Raw genomic sequence first — 20,444 nt, 5'->3', positions numbered from 1 at the left:
GCCACAACACGCACGCACGCACGCACGCACGCACGCACGCACGCACGCACGCACGCACGCACGCACGCACACACACACACACACACACACACACACACACACACACACGCACACCAAGACTAATGAGAACCATACCTTGAAATTCCGTGGGAGAAACGTCCGTGTGAATGATTCCAGGTATGCATGAATTATCTATTGAATTCAGACATGCTTTGTCCCTCATCCCTTCCCAACCTCCAAATATACATTGCTGACAAGCATTAACAGCTATAAGCAAAAACACTATTGATAGCAGAGGGGGTGTTTTAAGATGGCCGATGTGGAGCACCCCTCTGATTCATCCCAGCTGAGGATTTTATTTTTTTTGTATGTATTGCATGGGTGCGAGTAACATCGTTTGCTGGGAGTGTGGCTGTGCCGCTGATGCAGTTCCTGCTGTAGGTTAGAACAAGAATTTTGAATCGGGCCTGGCTGCCAGCGATAGCTCACCTCTTCACAAAGGACACTGTTCAATCCTTATCATCCACCAAGCAATGCCGGCAGACAGGACACCCAGTTTAGCCTCCATCAGAGGGACGGCACACATGCTGTTTCCTCGCCAGCTTGGTGTCTGACAAGTGATGTTGAGATGACACAGAAGAACTGCATGTGATGCATGCATGGAGTATACCACTTGGTGTTGTTGAGATGGTTAATGACTTGTTTTGGTGAAGATAGCCTACGAGCACCCAGACCAAGAAATAATAGAATGTTGAAACAAAACGTCAAGACCCTACAGTGAGGGAACTAACGAGCTCACGACAGAGCATCTCATATCAACGTTACAGCATGAAGCTTTGCCACTCTGATCAGAGGGGTATTCCTCCAACTAAATGTAGTTGAATGCTCTCACTTGAATGGGAATGCTAAGGATCTTTGCTTTTATCTTCACATTCGCAAATTATTTTTTAATTTTGTGATATGGTGGGTTCAGGGACGATTCCTGATCATTAGAATTCGAGCTTCAACTCCACAAATTCCTGGGTTCCCAAATAATTAGAGAAAAACGATTGTAGATGACTGTTTTTTTTATCTAATGGTTTTGTTCTCTGTCCCAGATACAGGGTGAACCTTCTGAAGCCATTCACAAAGGCTTTGACACTCTCCTGCAAGGTTGCAATACGGACGGATTCACGAGGGCTTCTTTCACTGCAGTTCATGATCCGCACTGAGGATGGGCAAATTTGTTTTGTTGAATTCTACTGTTGCCCTGATGAGGAATGAAGACTTCCTTCAGGCACTGTTACTCCAACTAGATTGATGTTACGACAATTGTAATCGTTATCTTCCCCTTTTTTAAGTGAAGAATATACTGCGAGTAAACTTTCTGCCTCTGACTATGTTATAAAGCTATATAAGGAAAGGAAATTGTGAATGACAAAACTTAGTCTGATTAAAGTTGAAATTTACCAGAAATTTCAATCAAAAATCTCTCATTGAAGTTCTACTTTTTTGTCATTTTATCTTGTCCCATTGTCCCATGTTGCCCTGACGAGGAATGCTTTTTTGAAGCAGATCTGATAACTAACTTTCAGGGAAAAACCATAATAATTTACCATTGTTGTCCCATTTGTTTTCATCGTCATAGTAGAAAAAGTGATTAAAAAAGAAAAGTCTTTTATTTGTTTTCTTTTTCAGGGTAGGGGCAGGTCTTAAAGATACCTTTTTGAAAAGAATTTAGGTGTAAACCACTTGGGCAACTGTTGATTTGAGGCATTTTGGACATTAGTAGCCTCTTTTTTAAACGTGTTTGGACGAATATTGCTATTTGCACATTTATTCACCAATGGTCAGGAGAAACTGGTCACATGACCGGCAGTTACTGCAGGACTGACATCAGCTATCTTCACTTTATCTTGTCTATGCTTTGTGTATAAAATATCCAATTTTCTTTAACTATTTGAACCCTGAGTACCTTGGAACTTTTGGCTCCCCCACCCTGGTCTCCCTGGAGAAAAATCCGGCTGCTCGGGTATATGGAGGTTTGAATAGTGGCTGGTAAAACGGCCTTTAGGGTTCAAAGGGTTAAGGGCAGTGGTAAAGAGGGAGAGGTTAACCTCTGATGAAATTCAGCGATGCTTGTAAACGTGTGTGTATATGTATATATTTATGTATGTATGCTTGGTGTTGACTTAATGGTTGGGGTGGTGGACTTGGGATCCTTGGATCTTGAGTTCAAATCCCACGAGGATGTTGAATTAATACCAGGTGGGGTTGACTCTGCCTGTCATCCTTCTGAGGTTGGCAAAAATGAGTGCAAGCTTGCTGGTATCCTGTGTCGGAGTTGCGACCCATCCAGGATTGTGCCCAATAGCCTGGGAGACTGCTTTTGTTGCAGCATCAACGCTCTGCATCAAAGTATGGTCCTAATGGAATGGAATATATGTGTGTGTGTGTGTGTGTGTGTGTGTGTGTGTGTGTGTGTGTGTGTGTGTGTGTGTGTGTGTGTGTGTGTGTGTGTGTGTGTGTGTGTGTGTGTGTGTGTGTGTGTGTGTGTGTGTGTGTGTGTGTGTGTGTATATATATTTTTTAAAGAAGTAGGCAATTCCAACCAAAACTAAAAAAAAAAATAAAAACTAGATCGACTCCGCTAATTTGAGCAAAAAAGCGAGAGCCGACCCAGTTTCAGGTGACGTTTCACCAGCTTCACAGCCGGCTTCATCGGATACAATGTCTGTGTAATCTGTGTCATTAAAAATGTGTAATCCCAACAGGAATCTTATGGAATCTTACTCAACAGGAGTGTGGACAGGAATCTTATAAGATTGGGGTGGTTGGGATTACACATTTTTAATGAAGAAGGCACTTCCAAATAAAAGTAAAAAACTAGATCGACTCTGGTTGAAGCACCTTCTTCTCCTTTTAATATACTAGTACGTGCCCGTAAAAAATAAATAAATAAATAAATATTCAAACCGCCAGCAACAAACAACAACCACACAGGCCATTTCTTCGCTCTCGCGTGCCCGTACGTGCGTGGCCCGGAAGTTCGCATATTATTCGCAGTTCCGATTATTCACAATTTAGTTTTAATGCCCAAACATTGAATTCGCGCCAACGTATTTTGCCTTTTCGCAATGTCATCGCAAGGAAAAACAAAAAGAGAAGAGAAGAGGGAGAAAAAAAAAAAAACTTCCTGGTTCGGAGCACACCAGCTCACTCTGATGTTACCGAAATTTATGCACCGTCTAATATGAAAATGATCATAACTTGGGGCATTGTGTTTATCTATAAATGCGCATAAGAAATCGAGAAATTATTAGAATACATGAAGTCATCACTCTCTGGAAGCCCGTACGTTGTAACCCGTAATGGGGAACGCGAATGAGCTTCCCTTCCCCATTGGCCACGCCCACGCAACAACGTGTCTTGTCATTGGTTTGGTAAATAAATGGCCATAAATTGGGAAGCACTTGTCCGATTAATATCAAACCTTGAAAAGGCACATCCTCAGGTCCCTAGCAATATACCTGGCAAGTTTCAATTAGATCGGACCAGTGGTTGTCGAGAAACAGCGGTCACAGACACACACACAGAGATTGCTGGAATTGTAGAAACCAGTACGTGCCCGTAAAAAAAAAAAAAATAAATAAATAAAGAAAGAAAGAAATAAAGAAATAAATATTCAAACCGCGAGCAACAAACAACTGCACAGGCCGTTTCTTCGCTCTTGCGTGCTTGTACGTGCGTGGCCCGGAAGTTCGCATATTATTCGCAGTTACGATTATTCGCAATTTAGTTTTAATACCCAATTCAATTAGCGCCAGCTTATTTTACCTTTTCGCAATGTCGTGGCAAGGAAAAACAAAAAGAGAAGAGAGAGAAAAAATCTTTACTTCCTGGTTCGGAGCATACCAGCACTCTGATGTTTCTGCAATTTATGCACCGTCTAATATGAAAACGATCATAATTTGGGGCATTGTTACAGCGCGTGCACTGTATGCAATTGCACCGAGTTTGAAATGTCCCTGGTGGGTCCGGCGTCCCCCCCCCCCACGTGCCTCAAGACAGCCAATGACGGCCGTTCGGTAGATGCAGTGCGTAACCTCCACGGAAATGGTGACAATTGACGGAAATACCCGAGTATTTCAATGGAAATTTGTGAAACTAATGTGTTATATATGTGAAAACCATTTAATTTATTGCTTGATGGAAAAAAACGAAGAAACGCTCCCCTCATGTATGAACGAACGAACGAAAGACGTCATTTCCGTCCACCATGGCATTTCGCGCCGAACGCAAAAAGCTGAGTTCTTCTTACGCCATCATTCTCTTTAATATTAGCCATAAACAAGTGTTTCGTCATGCATTAGTAGTTGAAATTTACTTACAACAAGAACGAAAAAATAATCTCCTCAGGTTCAACAAGAACAAAAAAATAATCTCCTCAGGTTCAACAAGAACGAAAAAAACCCGAAAACATCATGTGCAGGACAAGACCAATCGAGCTGAAGGAAACGATACTGTAACTGCACTGCTCCTGATGGGTCAAGAGACACCACGTGTGTTGTGTGGGCGGTGTTATGCACGAGGATTCCAGGCTAAGTTTTTCTTATGCCATCATTCTTTTGCGGCCTCCTGCCACGTTGTATCGAACGATTTCATTCCTTCTGTTATATATAAAGGTGCTTATCACAATAACAACAAGAGTTTTACATTTCAAATATTAAGTATGCTTTTTAATTGTTTTTCTACTGAAAAAGCATAAATTGCATATTTTAACATTATTGTACTCATTTGATTCACCACTCGCGCTGTTTTGAAGGATTTCACTTGTGTTTATCTATAAATGCGCATCAGAAATCGAGAAATTATTAGAATACACGAAGTCATCATTATCCGTAAGCCCGTACGTTGTAACCCGTAATGGGGAACGCGGCTGAGCTTCCCTTCCCCATCGGCCACGCCCACGCAACAACGTGTCTTGTCATTGGTTTGGTAAATAAATGGCCATAACTTGGGAAGCACTTGTCCGATTAATATCAAACCTTGAAAAGGCACATCCTCAGGTCCCCAGCAATATACCTGGCAAGTTTCAATCAAATCGGACCAGTGGTTGTCGAGAAACAGCGGTCACAGACACACACACACACACACACACACACACACACACACACACACACACACACACAGATTGCTGGAAATATATATATATATATAAGTAGGGTAAGAATACTGATTCTGGCTCACTTTTCCCCATGTAAATGAATGGGGGATTTTCAGCGATTCATATTTTTTTCCCTAAAAATAAATCCCCTTTTTATCCCAAGGTATATTTATTTGTCTCCCCTTTTAACTTGGAGGTTGAACCTCATTGAATTGAACACCTGGGGGTTGAACAGCTCACTCATTGAACCTATAAAGATTTGTTCATTCTCAAATTCCTTCAATAGTTTAATTTTCTTTGCACAATAATCCCCATCTAAAATATTGACAAACAAAACATTTGAATCTTTATATTTTTTAAGATACCCCATTTGTGCCATTACGAAATGATAAACTTCTCTTAATGCTCTCATCTGACCACCTCCTGAGCCACATATCATTTTGAGATTATAGTAAATTGTTTTTTCATTGTTCAATTGATAACCATCAAAGTTTTCAGTCCATTCAAGGATATTCATTTTTTTCTTTACATCCTCTAACTTACTAGTTTTTTAATTAATTCGCTTATTTGTTTTATTTACTTTGTTTTAGTTATTTTTTCAATAAGACTTATTTGATATTTTTCACATTCATTATGTTTTCCATTTATATACCAAGACTGAGATTTTCTCCACTCTTTAGTTTGATTAATACTTGGTTTAACCATTTATATATTGTGAAAAAATGCGGCGGTAGCCCTTAAAAAACCCTAACCCATCTTCCCATCGTTAAAACATAATCTATTTTATACACTCTATCATACAATATCCATATGGAACACAATCTATTCCATTATCTAAAATAAATCTCTTATCATCAAAGGCTCCTAATGCCTTTTTATTTACTTCTTCACTATATATGTTATGTTTATAACTTCTTATTGTATTCATTTTCCTATATTCTTCTTTCTTATTCATCAAACAATTATAATAATTTCTAAAAGTTATTGATTTCTTTATTACATATTTCTTTATTCCCTTTAACCTCTTATCAATCTGTTCACCATACTTATAAGCATATGCCTTTGCTCTCAATCCAATAAACTCACTCATTACTTTTCCACCCAACTCATCCTTAAACTTACCAATAACCTTTTCATTCTTTTTGGAAAATAACTCACTCTTCTTGCTGAAATTACTTGTATCATATACTCCAATATTTTTCTTCATATCTTCATAAACATCATCAGTTTTTATATCTAGGATAAAACTATCAGTGTCCATATACAACAATGAAACATTTTCGCCATACTCTTTCTTTAAGTCATTATACAAATAATCATACATCAATATCTTTGATAAATCAAGAACTGCTGTTCCAATATAAATTGGTTTATCCATTACAATACTTTCCTTTTTCATATGAATTGCAGAAAAGTTCTCTGAAAAAACCTCTTCTCTCTCAAAACTTGGTTTATTTATCAATCTCGAAGCTTCTTTCCAAGATGTTGCGAATCTAATGTTTTGCCTGTTTCTAACATTTTCCATAGTCTTTCCAAATACAGCATTATTCATTAATTTATAAAAGTCCCCTTCAAATTTTACTTTTGTATTTGCTCTCATATCTGTATTGAATTGAATATACTTTTTCACCCAAGGACTTTGTTTAAATTTTAAAACTCTATGAATTTTAGCAACTCTCAATCCTTCTCTCAAAAACTGTTTTAAGCTTCTCTGATGTAAAACATATCCCTCTTTATCATAGAATGTTGTTAATAACTTTTCTGTTGATTTGCCTTTAATATTAAAACTTTTATGATAATCACTGAACCATTCTTTCTTTGGGGTTTCTTTCTCACATGCAAAAGGAAGGTCTTTATGCTTATTATGAAGAACACTCGGGTACCTCAAATCAACTTCAAAATAATAACCTTCTTCTTCGTCATTCAATTCCTCTTGAGAAGAAATAACAATATTCATCAAAGCCTTTTCATAATCCTTTTCTTCCACCCACTCTAATTTACCATAAGGTAGAGATTGAGACATTGCCCATCCATACAAATTATTAGCATCAAAATACATGAAATAATTACTATCTTTTTCACTATCATAATTTGGGAGATATTTATTATTTGCTTTCGCATATCTTTTTGAACATACTTGTGATATTCCACCTCTCTTAGACTTCTCAATCATCAAAAGCATATCAACATCACTGATTAAATCTATATCTTGTTTTGTCATTTTCAACATTGCACTCCAAGCTAAACCAGGAGCTGTGAAATAGTGGGCAGGATCCATAACAATTTTTATTATGACAGAGTGATCTAAAAGCTTCAAACACATCAGCTAACAATAAAACATCTGTTTTTAGATATAAATCGTGATATTCTCCAAGGTTCTTTATCTTAAATATTTTCCATATTTCTTGTGCGTGTTTATATTCCTTATCACTTATCTCTTCTTCATAAAGGTTATTATAGAAACTTTCTTTTGAAGGAAGTTGTGTTTCTTTAAATCTCATAAATGAATCCATATAATCATAAGGATAAATTCCCTTACTTGTAAGAATTTTCTCTTTACTTTGAATTTCATTCCTTGTTTGAATTTCCTCTCTCGTAAGAATTCCTTCTTTAATCAGAATTTCATCTTTAATCTGAATTTCCTCTTTAGTTCGAATTTTCTTTATAATTAGAATTTCATCTTCAGTTAGAATTTCTTCATTAATTAGAGTTTCCTCTTTACTTTGAATTCTCTCTTTAATCTGAATTTCCTCTTGAGTGAGAATTTCCTCTTTTGGAAAGAATGAATTAAGATTTGGAAAAGAGTCCGTGGAGCTTAGATTTGATGCGAGGTAGGCTAGTGGTGTTCCCATAAACTTGTAAGAATCTAAAAACCTAATACGAGTTAAAGGTTTTGTGAATATCATTTTTGAAAATGAAATATACTTTTGACTTGTGTTTGTTATAGCAGAAATATTCCCTGGTGTTTTTGAAAGTTCATTTATAAATAGATGTGTATCATAGTTGGCGCTGTTGTGAAGAAAGACTGGAATAAAAGAAGGTAATTTATAATTAAGATTACAACAGGAATGAGCGGGACCTCTATATTTACCAGTAAGATGACAATGGTCTCTAACTTTAGACTCCTTAATTTCCCCCTCACAAATATGACAGATATTGTTCATTCTAAATTCTAATTTTTCTTCTTTGGTTAATTTCATCGGTTCATTTGTTTCTTTCATTAATTTAGTGAGTCTTATACAATCCTTTTCTAATCGTTTTACAAACTCTTGTGAAGCATTTTTTCCACGATAATGTTCAAGTTTGTTATACTTTTCTCCAACAGATGATTTGATATAATAACAGAAACCACAAGGAATATGTTTTTGATATTTATTTGTATATGGTTCTTTTGGATTAGGAGAAACAGTATTTATCTTTTTAAGGATACATTCAAAATCAGCGTATATCACAAATGGGTGCATGATAGATTTATTATAATCTTCAAAATAAATCTTTTCACCAGGTTTAGGCATTGTAATTACAGCTGATTTATGATTACTACAATATTTTGAATGTTGTTCTAATCGTTCTTTTGTATGAAATGAATTAAGACATCGCTTACAAGGATATATTTTGTTTGCTGTTCTGAATACCTGAGAAGAGATTAATCTTGATAAATTATTGATGTATGTGTAATGTGAATTCTTTCCAACACTAAAATATAAAAGGTCAATGTGTGTTTCTTCATTTTTATAGTTGTTTGAAATTTTTAATATTTGAACTTTGTTTGTATCCGTTAATCCATATACATTAATAGAAAGATTATTCTTTTTCTCAAATTTAGGAATATCTGTTAGTGGCATTGGGAATTTAAAATCTTTAATGTCCAAGGTATTCTCATATTTCATATATTGTTTTACTCTTTCTGAATTACATTTTGGTGGATGTAAGTGAGCAAGAACAGACCAGAGAAAACATTTATTATCATTGTTCTTAATATTAACAACTGCCTTCTTTAGTTTTATTTCTTTTGGTAATTCAATATAAGAAGAAGCTTTAAGAGGGTTTGATTTTAAAATGTGTATATCTAAAAAGATGATTTTTTTAATATTGAATCCACTTCCTACCACTGTATTATCAACATCCTCCTCTTGTCTTGATAGTTCTTCATAAACCCCACTATTCAAAAAATCTTGAAATGATGTTATAAAATGAAGATCTGTTCTCATATAAGGAGTTTGTTCTTCATCTTGTCTTTTCATATTCATTTTCACTCCCATATAAAACTTTAAAGTTTTCATTTCTTTTAATGTCTTTTTAATAAATTTTTCAACATCGGGTTTCACTATTTCAATTGATTCAGCTATTGATGATGGACCGGGTTCTCCAAATTGAAAAATCCTTATTTTTATATGCCCTTTAAATGCCTCATCAGTGTTTTTAATATAATAGTCTCCCTTTACTTTAAACTCATTTTTCTTGTGTTTTTGTGATTGAAGATGTTGATTATAACTACTCTTCAAAACATCCTTTGAACAGATATCACAATGTTTTCTTTCCAACTCAAGAGGAGATATTTGATGAAATAGATTAAATGTGTGTTTGTTGGTTCGGAGGTGTTTTCTATAATGTTTATATTCGTGATTACAAACATCGCAGTACGTTGTATTCACCATATTTATAGAATAAAACTTTGCTTAAACTAAAATTTTCTTGATGAAAATTTCGTTTAATTTATAGGTGAATCTGTGCTTAAAAACATTTTATCCTCCAACTTTTTCACTTAATAAATACAATGTTTCAAGACACAAAAGACAAGTTTCAATCAATCTCTTCATCTGTTAAAGATACTGAGAAATATGTCAAGGATGTAAAATTGAACAAAGATAAATATAACAACTATTGGATAAAAACTATTATGGTAAATAATATGAGTTCTTCAATTTCCTTCAGTGGAAGGGCTTTTAGTATACCTGGTAGAACATCAATTAAAGTATCTCAAACAAAAGTTTCTCCTCTCCTTTAGTAATATATTCAAAACTAGAAAAAGCAATGAAACAAGAAAAAGTATCAAAGAACAAAAACCTTATGGATGAAGCTTTAGAAAGAAAAGATAAGACCATCTGTAATATGCAAGGAGAAATTTGTATTTTTTTCAACAACCCTAAAGATGTAAATCTTGATGAAATAAAGGATGTTAATATATCAGGTGAAATGACATTTCGTTCAATAGTAGTTAACGATAATTTTAAAATTACCTTTAATATAAAAAATGTTGTCGTTGAATCTGATAATGAAAAAAAGTATATCGATATCGATGGTAATATACAACTGAAAGTATAGATGAATTTCAGTTTAAGTAAAGTTTTACTTTATAAATATGCTAGACTTTCCTGATTCTCCATATGACAAATTTGAGAATTGTCCTGCGTGTGAAAGACGGGATTAAACACAGAGTCAAAAGCCTATAAACAATGTATATTCTGTGATTATCTTCTAATTAATGATAATAAAAAATATAAAAAGGAAAATAATTCTTTTAGATTTACACCAAAAATGAATTACTTTACAAGATTGATTAGAGAAATGAATGTAAAGTATGAGGATGATAACACACCTTTCCTTACAAGGGAAGAAACTGAACGTATAAGAGAAATGTTCAAAGGATTGTTGTTGTATATTATTCATGGATGTAATTTTCAGGGAAATATCAACACAAGATATTGTATAAATAAAATAATGGATTATCTTGAAATTAAACCTGAACTTAGGATAAAATATAGAGTTTCTAAAAAAGCTAATAATAAATTAAATAACCTGTTTTTCAAATATATAAATGAATGATTTTTTACCTATTTGGGAAAATAAGATAAAATTTAACAACCATAAAAATCTCCCAAATTCATTAAGATGTCTCATAGTTGGTTCAAGTGGATGTGGAAAAACCTGCTTACTTTTAAAAATGCTCCTCACTCCCAACTTTTTAGATTATGACAATTTAATAATTTTCACAAAGTCGAGTTTTCAACCAGAGTATCAACTACTCTCACAAGGTTTTAATGCTGGTCTTCAAAAAGAAGATATAATCGGTTTATTTAAACGTCAAAAAAACCTAAATGATTATAACATTGAAGATATAATTCAACTATTTTGTGATACACAGAGATGTAAAAAGAAATCAAATCTTATAACTTGTATTCTTAGTGATAATACGGATGATATACCGTCTCCCCAAGATTTGGATAAATCAAAAAAGAACCTCGTTATTTTTGATGATTGTGTTAATGAGAGAAACCAAACGGTAATGGACAGCTACTACACAAGAGGGAGACATTCTTCTTGTAATTGTATTTATCTTAGTCAATCGTACTTTCAACTTCCTCGTCGTTCCATCAGAAACAATGCTAATACTTTTATTTTATTCAAGTTAAATTCAATAGATATCAATAATTTTTGGAGAGATAATTGTTCTACATTATGTAGTAAAAAGAAATTTGAGGATTATATGAAGCACACGACTGAAAAATATAAATATATTGTTGTGAAACAAGATGAGATATTAAGGGATATATTTTTTGTTTTATAAACAATTACATATATAAATGACAACTATTATTATAAATCTTGTGGGTAAATCTGCTTCTGGAAAAAACTTTCATAAATCAAGGTTCTTGTGTAGTACAAATGAGAATATTGTAAATTTACTTAAAAAACACCCGTGATACGCATTGTATCAACAACAACTAGAGCAATAAGACCTGGAGAAGTAAAAGGTGAAGATTATCACTATATTTCAGTGGAGGAACATATGCGATTGAGGAATGAAGGACAAATATTTGAGGAGGTTTCTCTTGGTACAACAAAATATTCACATTGTAAGAGTGAGTTAAAGAAACTAAAATCTGGTGGTGTTGGGATATTAGAAACTAATCCAGAAGGAACGAGACAAATTATTAAATATCTGAGCGGAGTGAAGATTTTATCATTCGGTTTTGATGTTGATGAAGAAACTCAACACAAACGTATGAAAAGCAGAGATGCAAGGATTAGTGAAGAAGAAATTACAACTCGCATTAATGTTAATAAAGAATTTGATGAAATATTTAAAGAAAAGGATTTATTTGAACACATCTACTTGAATGATGAAGAAAAGGAAAATTTCCCTGTTGATCTTTACAATTCATTAAATGATATTTTACAATAAATAAATGGATACAAAAGAAAGAGCAAGAAGATTTAAGGAACATCAAGAGTTGGTTTCAAAAGTTGTAAAACAACAGGAAGACATAAAGAAGAAACGCAGACAGAAACTAACGGGCGAAGAAGCATTTGAAAAAAAACAAGAGAAATTTTTTAAACCACTTTTAAAAACTTCCCAAGAAAAATGAAAGATGTTTCCACAGTTCCCACAGTAGAATATACTCCTAGAAAGCTTCAAATGTTAAAAGATTTCAGTCAAATGACGGAGGAAGAATTAGAGCATATTGGAGAATTAGAACATGATGAAGGTTTATTTCAACAACTGGAAGAGATTAATCAACCCCTGATTATATTGTGAATGCTGTTCAAAACAATGAATATTCAGCGGATTCAAAAACCAAAGCAGGACTCATTCCAACAGAACAACCAGCAATATTTCATCTTGTTCAAGAAAAGGTATTGATATTTAATGATGAATTAAGGTTCTTAAGTTCTGCTCAACCCCCTGTTAAACTAACTCCGAGATTAATGTTTCTTCTCACAAAAGATGGAAGACAAGGTTCAACTGTGAGGGATGAATCAAAGTATATTGATAAACCATTGGATATGGAAAATAATGATGATAGAGTATATATTGATTTGCTGAACACTCTAAATTATAAGGTTATTCTTTCTGGTAAAAGTAGGAAGAATGAGAAGGAGAAACACATTATTCAGGCTTTAAGTATCCTTGGTTCAGGTATTAGTTTTCTTCCAAATGACCCATCGCAATTAGTTAATAGACTGTTATTGTTGTTCGGCAGTAAGAAGGCTGGAAATAACAATTGTTTTAATGAAGCATCAGCCATTTTAGACCAGTTGATGAACATGAAAATAATTAATAAATCTCAATATAAAGACATTTTATCTCATATTAAATAAGATGAGAAGCACAATCCTGAGTTTTAATTTCACAACAAGCGACCACACATCTTCATTCCCATACCCACTACAACTTGACACAACAAAAGAATATGAGGCATCTTTATTGTCCATGGAGACTTATAATACCTTATTTAATATAACCGAGAAAAATGACAAGTTTAGTTATAATCTTGTGGAAGTGGATACAATCCGGGAAGTGGATACAAAACGATAACAGTCTCACCCGGAGCATACGAGATTTCTCAAATATCTTCCGAAATTGCTCGTCTTATGAAAGAACAGGGTGATGAACCAAAAAATATTATTATAAACATTCAAAAACATACTTCAAAATCAACGATTAAAGTTAAAAATAACTACAAGGTTGATTTCACAATTGATAATTCATTTAGAGAGTTATTAGGTTTCTCCTCAAAAAAGATTGAAACTAATGGGACGTTTTACAGTGATAATGTCATTCAAATATCCTCAGGAATAAATTCGGTGTTAATTCACTGTGATTTGATTGATGGTGCTTATAATGATGGATTAAAAACAAATACAATATTTTCATTCAGCGCATACTCAACCCCAATTGGTTATAAATTCAATATGGAGCCTAAAAATTTGGTTTATCTACCTGTGTCAGGAAAAACCATACACAGAGTAAATTTTAGGATAACCGACCAAGATAATCGTGTGATCTCTTTTAATGGAGAAGTTATATCCATCAGAATTCACCTACGTGAAGTTTTTCAATAAATAAATACGATGGTTATTGTGAGGAAGCACGAGTTGGGAAAATATAAAATAATTACAGGGGATGGGATGTTCCTTTCCCGTACTACAAGGGTGAAGGTATGTATCTTGGTAGAGGATACTATAAACCTAAGAGACAAAGGGGTGTCGGACATCAATTTAGAGGAGATGGGATAATTGATACTCTCATGGGTATTGGTTCAACTATTCTTAAACATAAAGACCTAATTGGTTCAACTGCTTCTGCTGTGGGAAATGTAGCAGGTGCTGTAAAGAGTATAAAAGATGCTCAGAAAGAATCTCATAAATTACAAGCAATAAAAGAAATTAAGAAAGGTAAAACTCAGTTGTCCCCCAAGAACGACAGAAAATAATTCAAATACTTGGATCAGGGTTTCAAAAGTTTTAACATCTTTTTCCTAAATAAATACAAGTATGGAAGCAATTGATAGTATCTATGATTTGGATGATACTATTATTATCTCAAACTCCACTAAAAAAGAAGATTACTTCAAGGTAAATGCAATAACTGGAACAGACTGGAATACAAATGGTACAAAAAGTTTTGAAATAAATAATCAACAAACCTATTTGAATCTCTCCGAAAGTTTCTTGTTGTGTAAATTTAAATTCACTAAGGCTGGGAATAACACAAACGCTACACTTGTAAATGATTTCTTCTGGAAAATGTTTGATAGTGTGCGATTGTATATTGGAACACAAGAAGTTGAAGCGGTTGATTATGTCTCTGCTGTATCTGAAATGATGAAATTTACACTCTATACATTCAGTGATAGAATGGGAAAGGGGTCTGTCGAAGGTTTTATTCCTGATATGTCAACGGGAACAAACACAGACCCTGGATATATTCAAAGGAAAGGAATGTATAATGATGATACAAAAGCAGAAAATAGTTTTACTGTGGCAGTTCCTCTTAAAGGTATATTTGGATTTTGTGATTATGATAAAGTTCTGTATGGTCTTAAAATTAGATTTCAACTACAAAGGAATGATAATGAAAATAGATTGCTTTTTGGTGTTGGTAATGCTTTTGGTGATCAGAATAAATTTGTAATTGAGGAGATGAGTTGGTATATCAGTGAATATACTCCTAATCTTAAAACAGAAGAGATGTTGAATCGAAGACTTAACTCAAAAAAACCACTCAGTGTATCATACCTCAAAAGAAGATGTCAACACGTTAAACTCAATCAAACTACTTACACGTGGAATTTGGGTGTTCTGGAAGGAAAGCCACGATATCTGTGGATGATTTTTAAAAAGCCAGATGGTGATACTGCGACTGATAAGAATAATGCATTGAGTGATAATGCTAAGGTGAAACAACTTCGCGTTTCTCTAGATGGAACATTTTATCCACGAGATAGATTGGAAATTAATTGGGAAAAAAATGATTTTGCTGAAGCATACAAGTCTTACCAAAAGGTGTGTGAAAGTAATGGAAATAAAGAACCTATTTTGGATATGACAGCATTTAAAAGTTTGTATACAATCTATACGTTTGACCTGAGCGCTCAAAAAGAAACTATAAAGTCTAATCGAGTGGATACTTCCCTATACATTGAAAGAGGAGAGAGTGAAGAAGTTGATACATATTGTTTGCTTTTGGAAGAAACAGAATTGCAGATTAATACAGATAATGGTGTGATGATTAGTCTCACATAATTTTTTGTTAAATAAATGAGTGGCAAAGTACCAACTGGGGTATATGTTAATCAAATCAATCTTCATAAACTATCATCTTGTGTTCAAAATCAAAAGCCTTGTACGATTAACGTTAATACAATTCAGAGAAAAGGAGCAGTAAGAATTGATGTTTTGCTCACAAGAGAACAGGTTAAAATCTTGAATGACACTGGCTCACTTAAAATTAAAATGACAAAACCAATGTTGAAAAAATATTCAATAAGAGAGACGAGTGGAGGATTTCTCCCATTTCTAATTCCTTTATTTGCTGGTTTAAGTGTGGTTGGAGCATTGACGGGTGGTATTTCAACAGCGGTCAAAACTGCCAACGAAAGGAAGGCTCAACTCCAGGCTCAAAAAGAATTGGAAAGACATAACAAAGAGTTGGAGAAACAAATTAGTGGAAGTGGTGTAATTGTAGATTTTGCTGAAAAACTTGAAGGTCTGCCTGATAAAGCGAGATTGTTAGTTGGAGATATGCTTTCTTCTATAGCACAAGCAGGTGTAAAATTAACGAAAAGAGGTAATGGATTATATCTTTCTAATAAATAAATGAGCATTGATGAGTGGTTGAAAGAATTTGGAAAGAATACAACATCAAATTTACAACTTGCCAAATATTGTAAGAAATTAAAAATTCATAATGTGGTTATTTGTATGAGAGATGAATTAACAAATGTGTCGAAACATACAAAGAATATTATTATGAACTTAGAAGATAATGATGGGAACGGTTCTCATTGGGTTTGTATTTTTAATAGTCAAGACAAATATTATTTTGATAGTTTTGGTCTTCCACCACCTGTTGAAGTCATAAAATTCTTACAGAATGGTGTTTATCAAACATTTCAAGTCCAAGAATTAAATTCCAAGTGTTGTGGTCAATTATGTCTATATGTGTTATTTCAACTCAACAAAAATAAAAAATTTTATGATATTATTTTTAATCTAATATAAATGACTTATGTTGGTAAAGATGGTTCTATCTTTGGTGTATCTCAAGAACTGGATATTGATTTATCAAATTATTACACAAAGGCACAGGCTGAACGACATAAATATAATATAAACAAAAATATTAACATGAAAAATGCTTATAAATTAAATAATTATCCAAGCCCGACTGACGCGAATGACTTGGTGAGATTAAGCGATTTATCACAATATATATATATACTTAAATAAAACGGCTGTGTATTCTAAAGATACAGAAGTGTTGATATTATCTCCAGGTCATACAGAATTCACAGTTCGAATTAAAATAAATTTTTATAAAGAAGGGCGTATCGTTTGTATGAGAATAGAACAATGGGGGTATGATATGAATGATTTAGGGTATAATTGGTCATTTAAAATTAACCTCGAAGACCTGGAACAATTAAATCAGTCTCGTAAGGAAGAATATTATCCACTTGGTATCGAGAATGAGTTTTGTGGAGCCACGATTAGTAAACAACAAATAAAAGAATTTAATAAGGGTAAATATAATAATGGTTTTGCCCTTGTTTATCTCATGAAAACAGAAAAAACAGGATTATATATAATAAGTAAGGAAATACAAAATGATTTAACTATGGGAAGATGGGGAGGTGTTTCGTGCCATAATATTATTCTAACATATATTTCTAATACATAAATGACAGCAAGAAGGCTTCAAGAAAATTATCATTTCTGTGTCCAAGCATACCTTCAAGAAAAGGGTATTCGGTATTTTAATAAATATGTTCTACAACATAAGAATGAGGTATTTTCAATAAAAGATTGGCATTATGCTGATGTTGATAAACCAACAACTTTAGATTTAATTAGAATGTTAAATAATGAAAAAATTATAAGGTTAAGAAAAGGTAAGGCTCTTTTAGAAATTCAAAAGAAATTTTATTGGTTTCCTGTTGTAAAAAAATTATTTTGGATACAGGAATAACAAGAAATCCTGATGAATATATGTATAATATTCTATGGGGTGTAAACGATTCAAGTATAGTAAGGGATGAGGAAGGAGTTGAAGAAGAGAGGGAAGAGGAGGAAAAGGAGAAGGAGGAGAGAGAGAAGGAGGAAAGAGAGAATAGAGAGAGGGAGGAAAGAGAGAAGAAAGAGAAGGAGGAAAGAGAGAATAGAGAGAGGGAGGAAAGAGAGAGAATGAATAAATATCAAAATATGGAAACCAGTGAGATTCAAAAAAGAATAGAGGTATTAAAGAAAAAAACTTATCTCACCAGGGAGGAATACAAAGAATTAAGAAGTCTATTTGCAATACTTTCGACAAGACTATTGACATCGAGAAGACATGTATTTTAATTCAAGTTTTTTCTTAAATAAATGGAGGAGAGAGTGAAGGCATTTCTAAGGATTCTTTATGTTTTAAAAATTAAGATTCAAATGTGCATGTTGGAAACTAAAAAGGTTTTTGCACTCTGCAGGAATTTTTCTCATAAATAAATGAGTTATTGTCTTAAATGTAAAAAGAAAACTAATACTAAAAATATTTCATATATTAAAAGTAAAAATAACAGGGTTATACAAAAAGGTATATGTTCGGTGTGTGGTTCAAAAAAAAATCAATTTATCTCCAAACACAAACTCGGAGGAGATATACAAAAGTTTTTATCAGGAAGTAAATTTACAACTACTGGAATACCAGGGGAATTACATCTTTCAGGTTATTCTTTCTGTGGTCCAGGCACAAACTTGGATAAAAGATTAGATGAGGCAGACAATCCTAAATCCTGGAGTAAACCAATCAATAGAGTTGATGAAGTGTGCATGAGACACGATATTGATTATGGGAATACCACAACGTTGGAAGAAAAGCATGAAGCCGATAGAGAAATGTTGTATAATTTGTCTCTGATACAAAATCCAACCTTGAGAGAAAAAGTTGATAGGTTCATCGTGAAGAAGATGATTAGTGCTAAATTGAAACTTGGACTTGGAAATTCAAAAAACTTATAGGCTCTAATGATGCCATTAAGACTGAAGAGCAATTAGCTGATGAATTACATAAACCAATATTCACAAAGTTTCAGAGAAGGAAAGTTTATTCCAAGGAAGTTGATTATATCTGGTCTGCTGATTTGATTGAACTTAATAATGATAAGGGGTACAAGTATGCTTTAACCGTTATTGATTTGAGGAGTAGATATGCGTGGGTTGTCCCTTTAAAAAACAAAACAGGTAATACTCTTATGTTAGCTTTTCAACAGATATTTAATAAAAGTAAGAGAAAACCTAAAAAATTGTGGACTGATGAGGGTAGAGAGTTTTATAACAAGACATTTATGAATTTTCTAAAAAATAACAGTATTACATTATACAGTACCTTTAATGAAGGGAAGGCAGTTGTTGTTGAACGTTTTAATCGTACCTTAAAAGAGAGACTATATAAAAAATTCACACAACTCGGTTCACAACAATGGTCATCTTTTATTCAGGATATTGTGGATAAGTATAATGACACGATTCACACGTCAACGAATATGAAGCCATCAGAAACATTTACAAAATTAAAATATGAAAAAGAGATTAATGTCAGAAAACCTAAGTTCAAAGTTGGTGATATCGTAAGAATATATAGGTGGAAATCTCATTTTGAAAAGGGTTTTACTGAACGATGGACGAAAGAACTTTTTAAAATTGTTGATGTAATAGATACAGTTCCTTGGACTTATAAAATATATGATTTGGAAGGGGAAGAGATTTTAGGTTCATTTTATTCACAGGAATTACAAAAGACAAAACTAAACAGATAATACACCTTTGTGGACACTAGAGGGACAAGTCCGAGGTGTATTACAGTATATAATGTGTGTCAAGGGGGACGTTCTTAGATCTGTGAACCCCAAACACAGAATCCTCAACTGAATAGTCAAGGCTTAACTTTTGTTTGTGTGTGTGTGTGTGTGTGTGTAATGGGAGCAATAGGTTGGCGCTTCACTCCCTCCTACTATACACCGTTGTGGACACTCGAGGGCCAAGTCCGAGGTGTATAACAGTATATAATGTGTGTCAAGGGGGACGTTCTTAGATCTGTGAACCCCAAACACAGAATCCTCAACTGAATAGTCAAGGCTTAACTTTTGTTTGTGTGTGTGTGTGTGTGTAATGGGAGCAATAGGTTGGCGCTTCACTCCCTCCTACTATACACCGTTGTGGATACTCGAGGGCCAAGTCCGAGGTGTATAACAGTATATAATGTGTGTCAAGGGGGACGTTCTTAGATCTGTGAACCCCAAACACAGAATCCTCAACTGAATAGTCAAGGCTTAACTTTTGTTTGTTGATGTGTATGTGTGTGTGTGTCCCAACCCTCACATTCAAAATCTCAACCCCAACCCTCACATTCAAAATCTCAACCCCAACTCAATCCTCGCCCAACACAATGTCTTTTTCAAAATGAGATTTCCACCTATATATATATATATATTTTTACGTTTTTTTTTTCTTCTTCCAATTCTGTCTTTTAAGGCTTTCAGGTTTGATGACGTAGAAAGGGCGAGTAAGCCTGCACTTTCTTCCCAGAACTTTCTTGATCTTGCTCCCATCAAGCACCATCCGACAAAGAACTACATCGATAGGTTTAGATCCCAAAGAGTGATAGCAACTCCAAAAGTCTCCAAAATATAAATAAATAAAATAATAATAAATAAATAAATAAATAAATAAATAAATAAATAAATAAATAAATAAATAAAAGCCCCCAAAAAAGTTTCAAGTGTCCAACATAAACCCAACTTTCCAAGTCTTCAAGG

General features: G+C 33.7%; 1 protein-coding gene across 2 annotated transcripts in view; it reads left to right on the top strand.

Moving 5' to 3' along the window:
• RAD1 (RAD1 checkpoint DNA exonuclease) overlaps positions 1 to 3,668 on the top strand; it is a 63,624-nt gene extending 59,956 nt beyond the window's left edge. For both annotated transcript variants that reach the window (XM_085882979.1, XM_085882978.1), the window contains exon 5: positions 1,098 to 3,668. In XM_085882979.1, the coding sequence (XP_085739105.1) occupies positions 1,098 to 1,263 (166 nt within the window). In that variant the 3' untranslated portion in view covers positions 1,264 to 3,668. The remainder of the gene's footprint in view (positions 1 to 1,097) is intronic.
• Positions 3,669 to 20,444: the final 16,776 nt, after the last annotated feature.

Source organism: Eptatretus burgeri, chromosome 5 (genome assembly GCF_056783735.1).
Source record: "Eptatretus burgeri isolate ZD-2024b chromosome 5, Ebu_testis_v1, whole genome shotgun sequence".
Classification (NCBI taxonomy): Eukaryota; Metazoa; Chordata; class Myxini; order Myxiniformes; family Myxinidae; genus Eptatretus; species Eptatretus burgeri.
The sequence above is the reverse complement of the archived record's forward strand: the minus strand, read 5'-3'. Positions and strand labels throughout refer to the sequence as shown.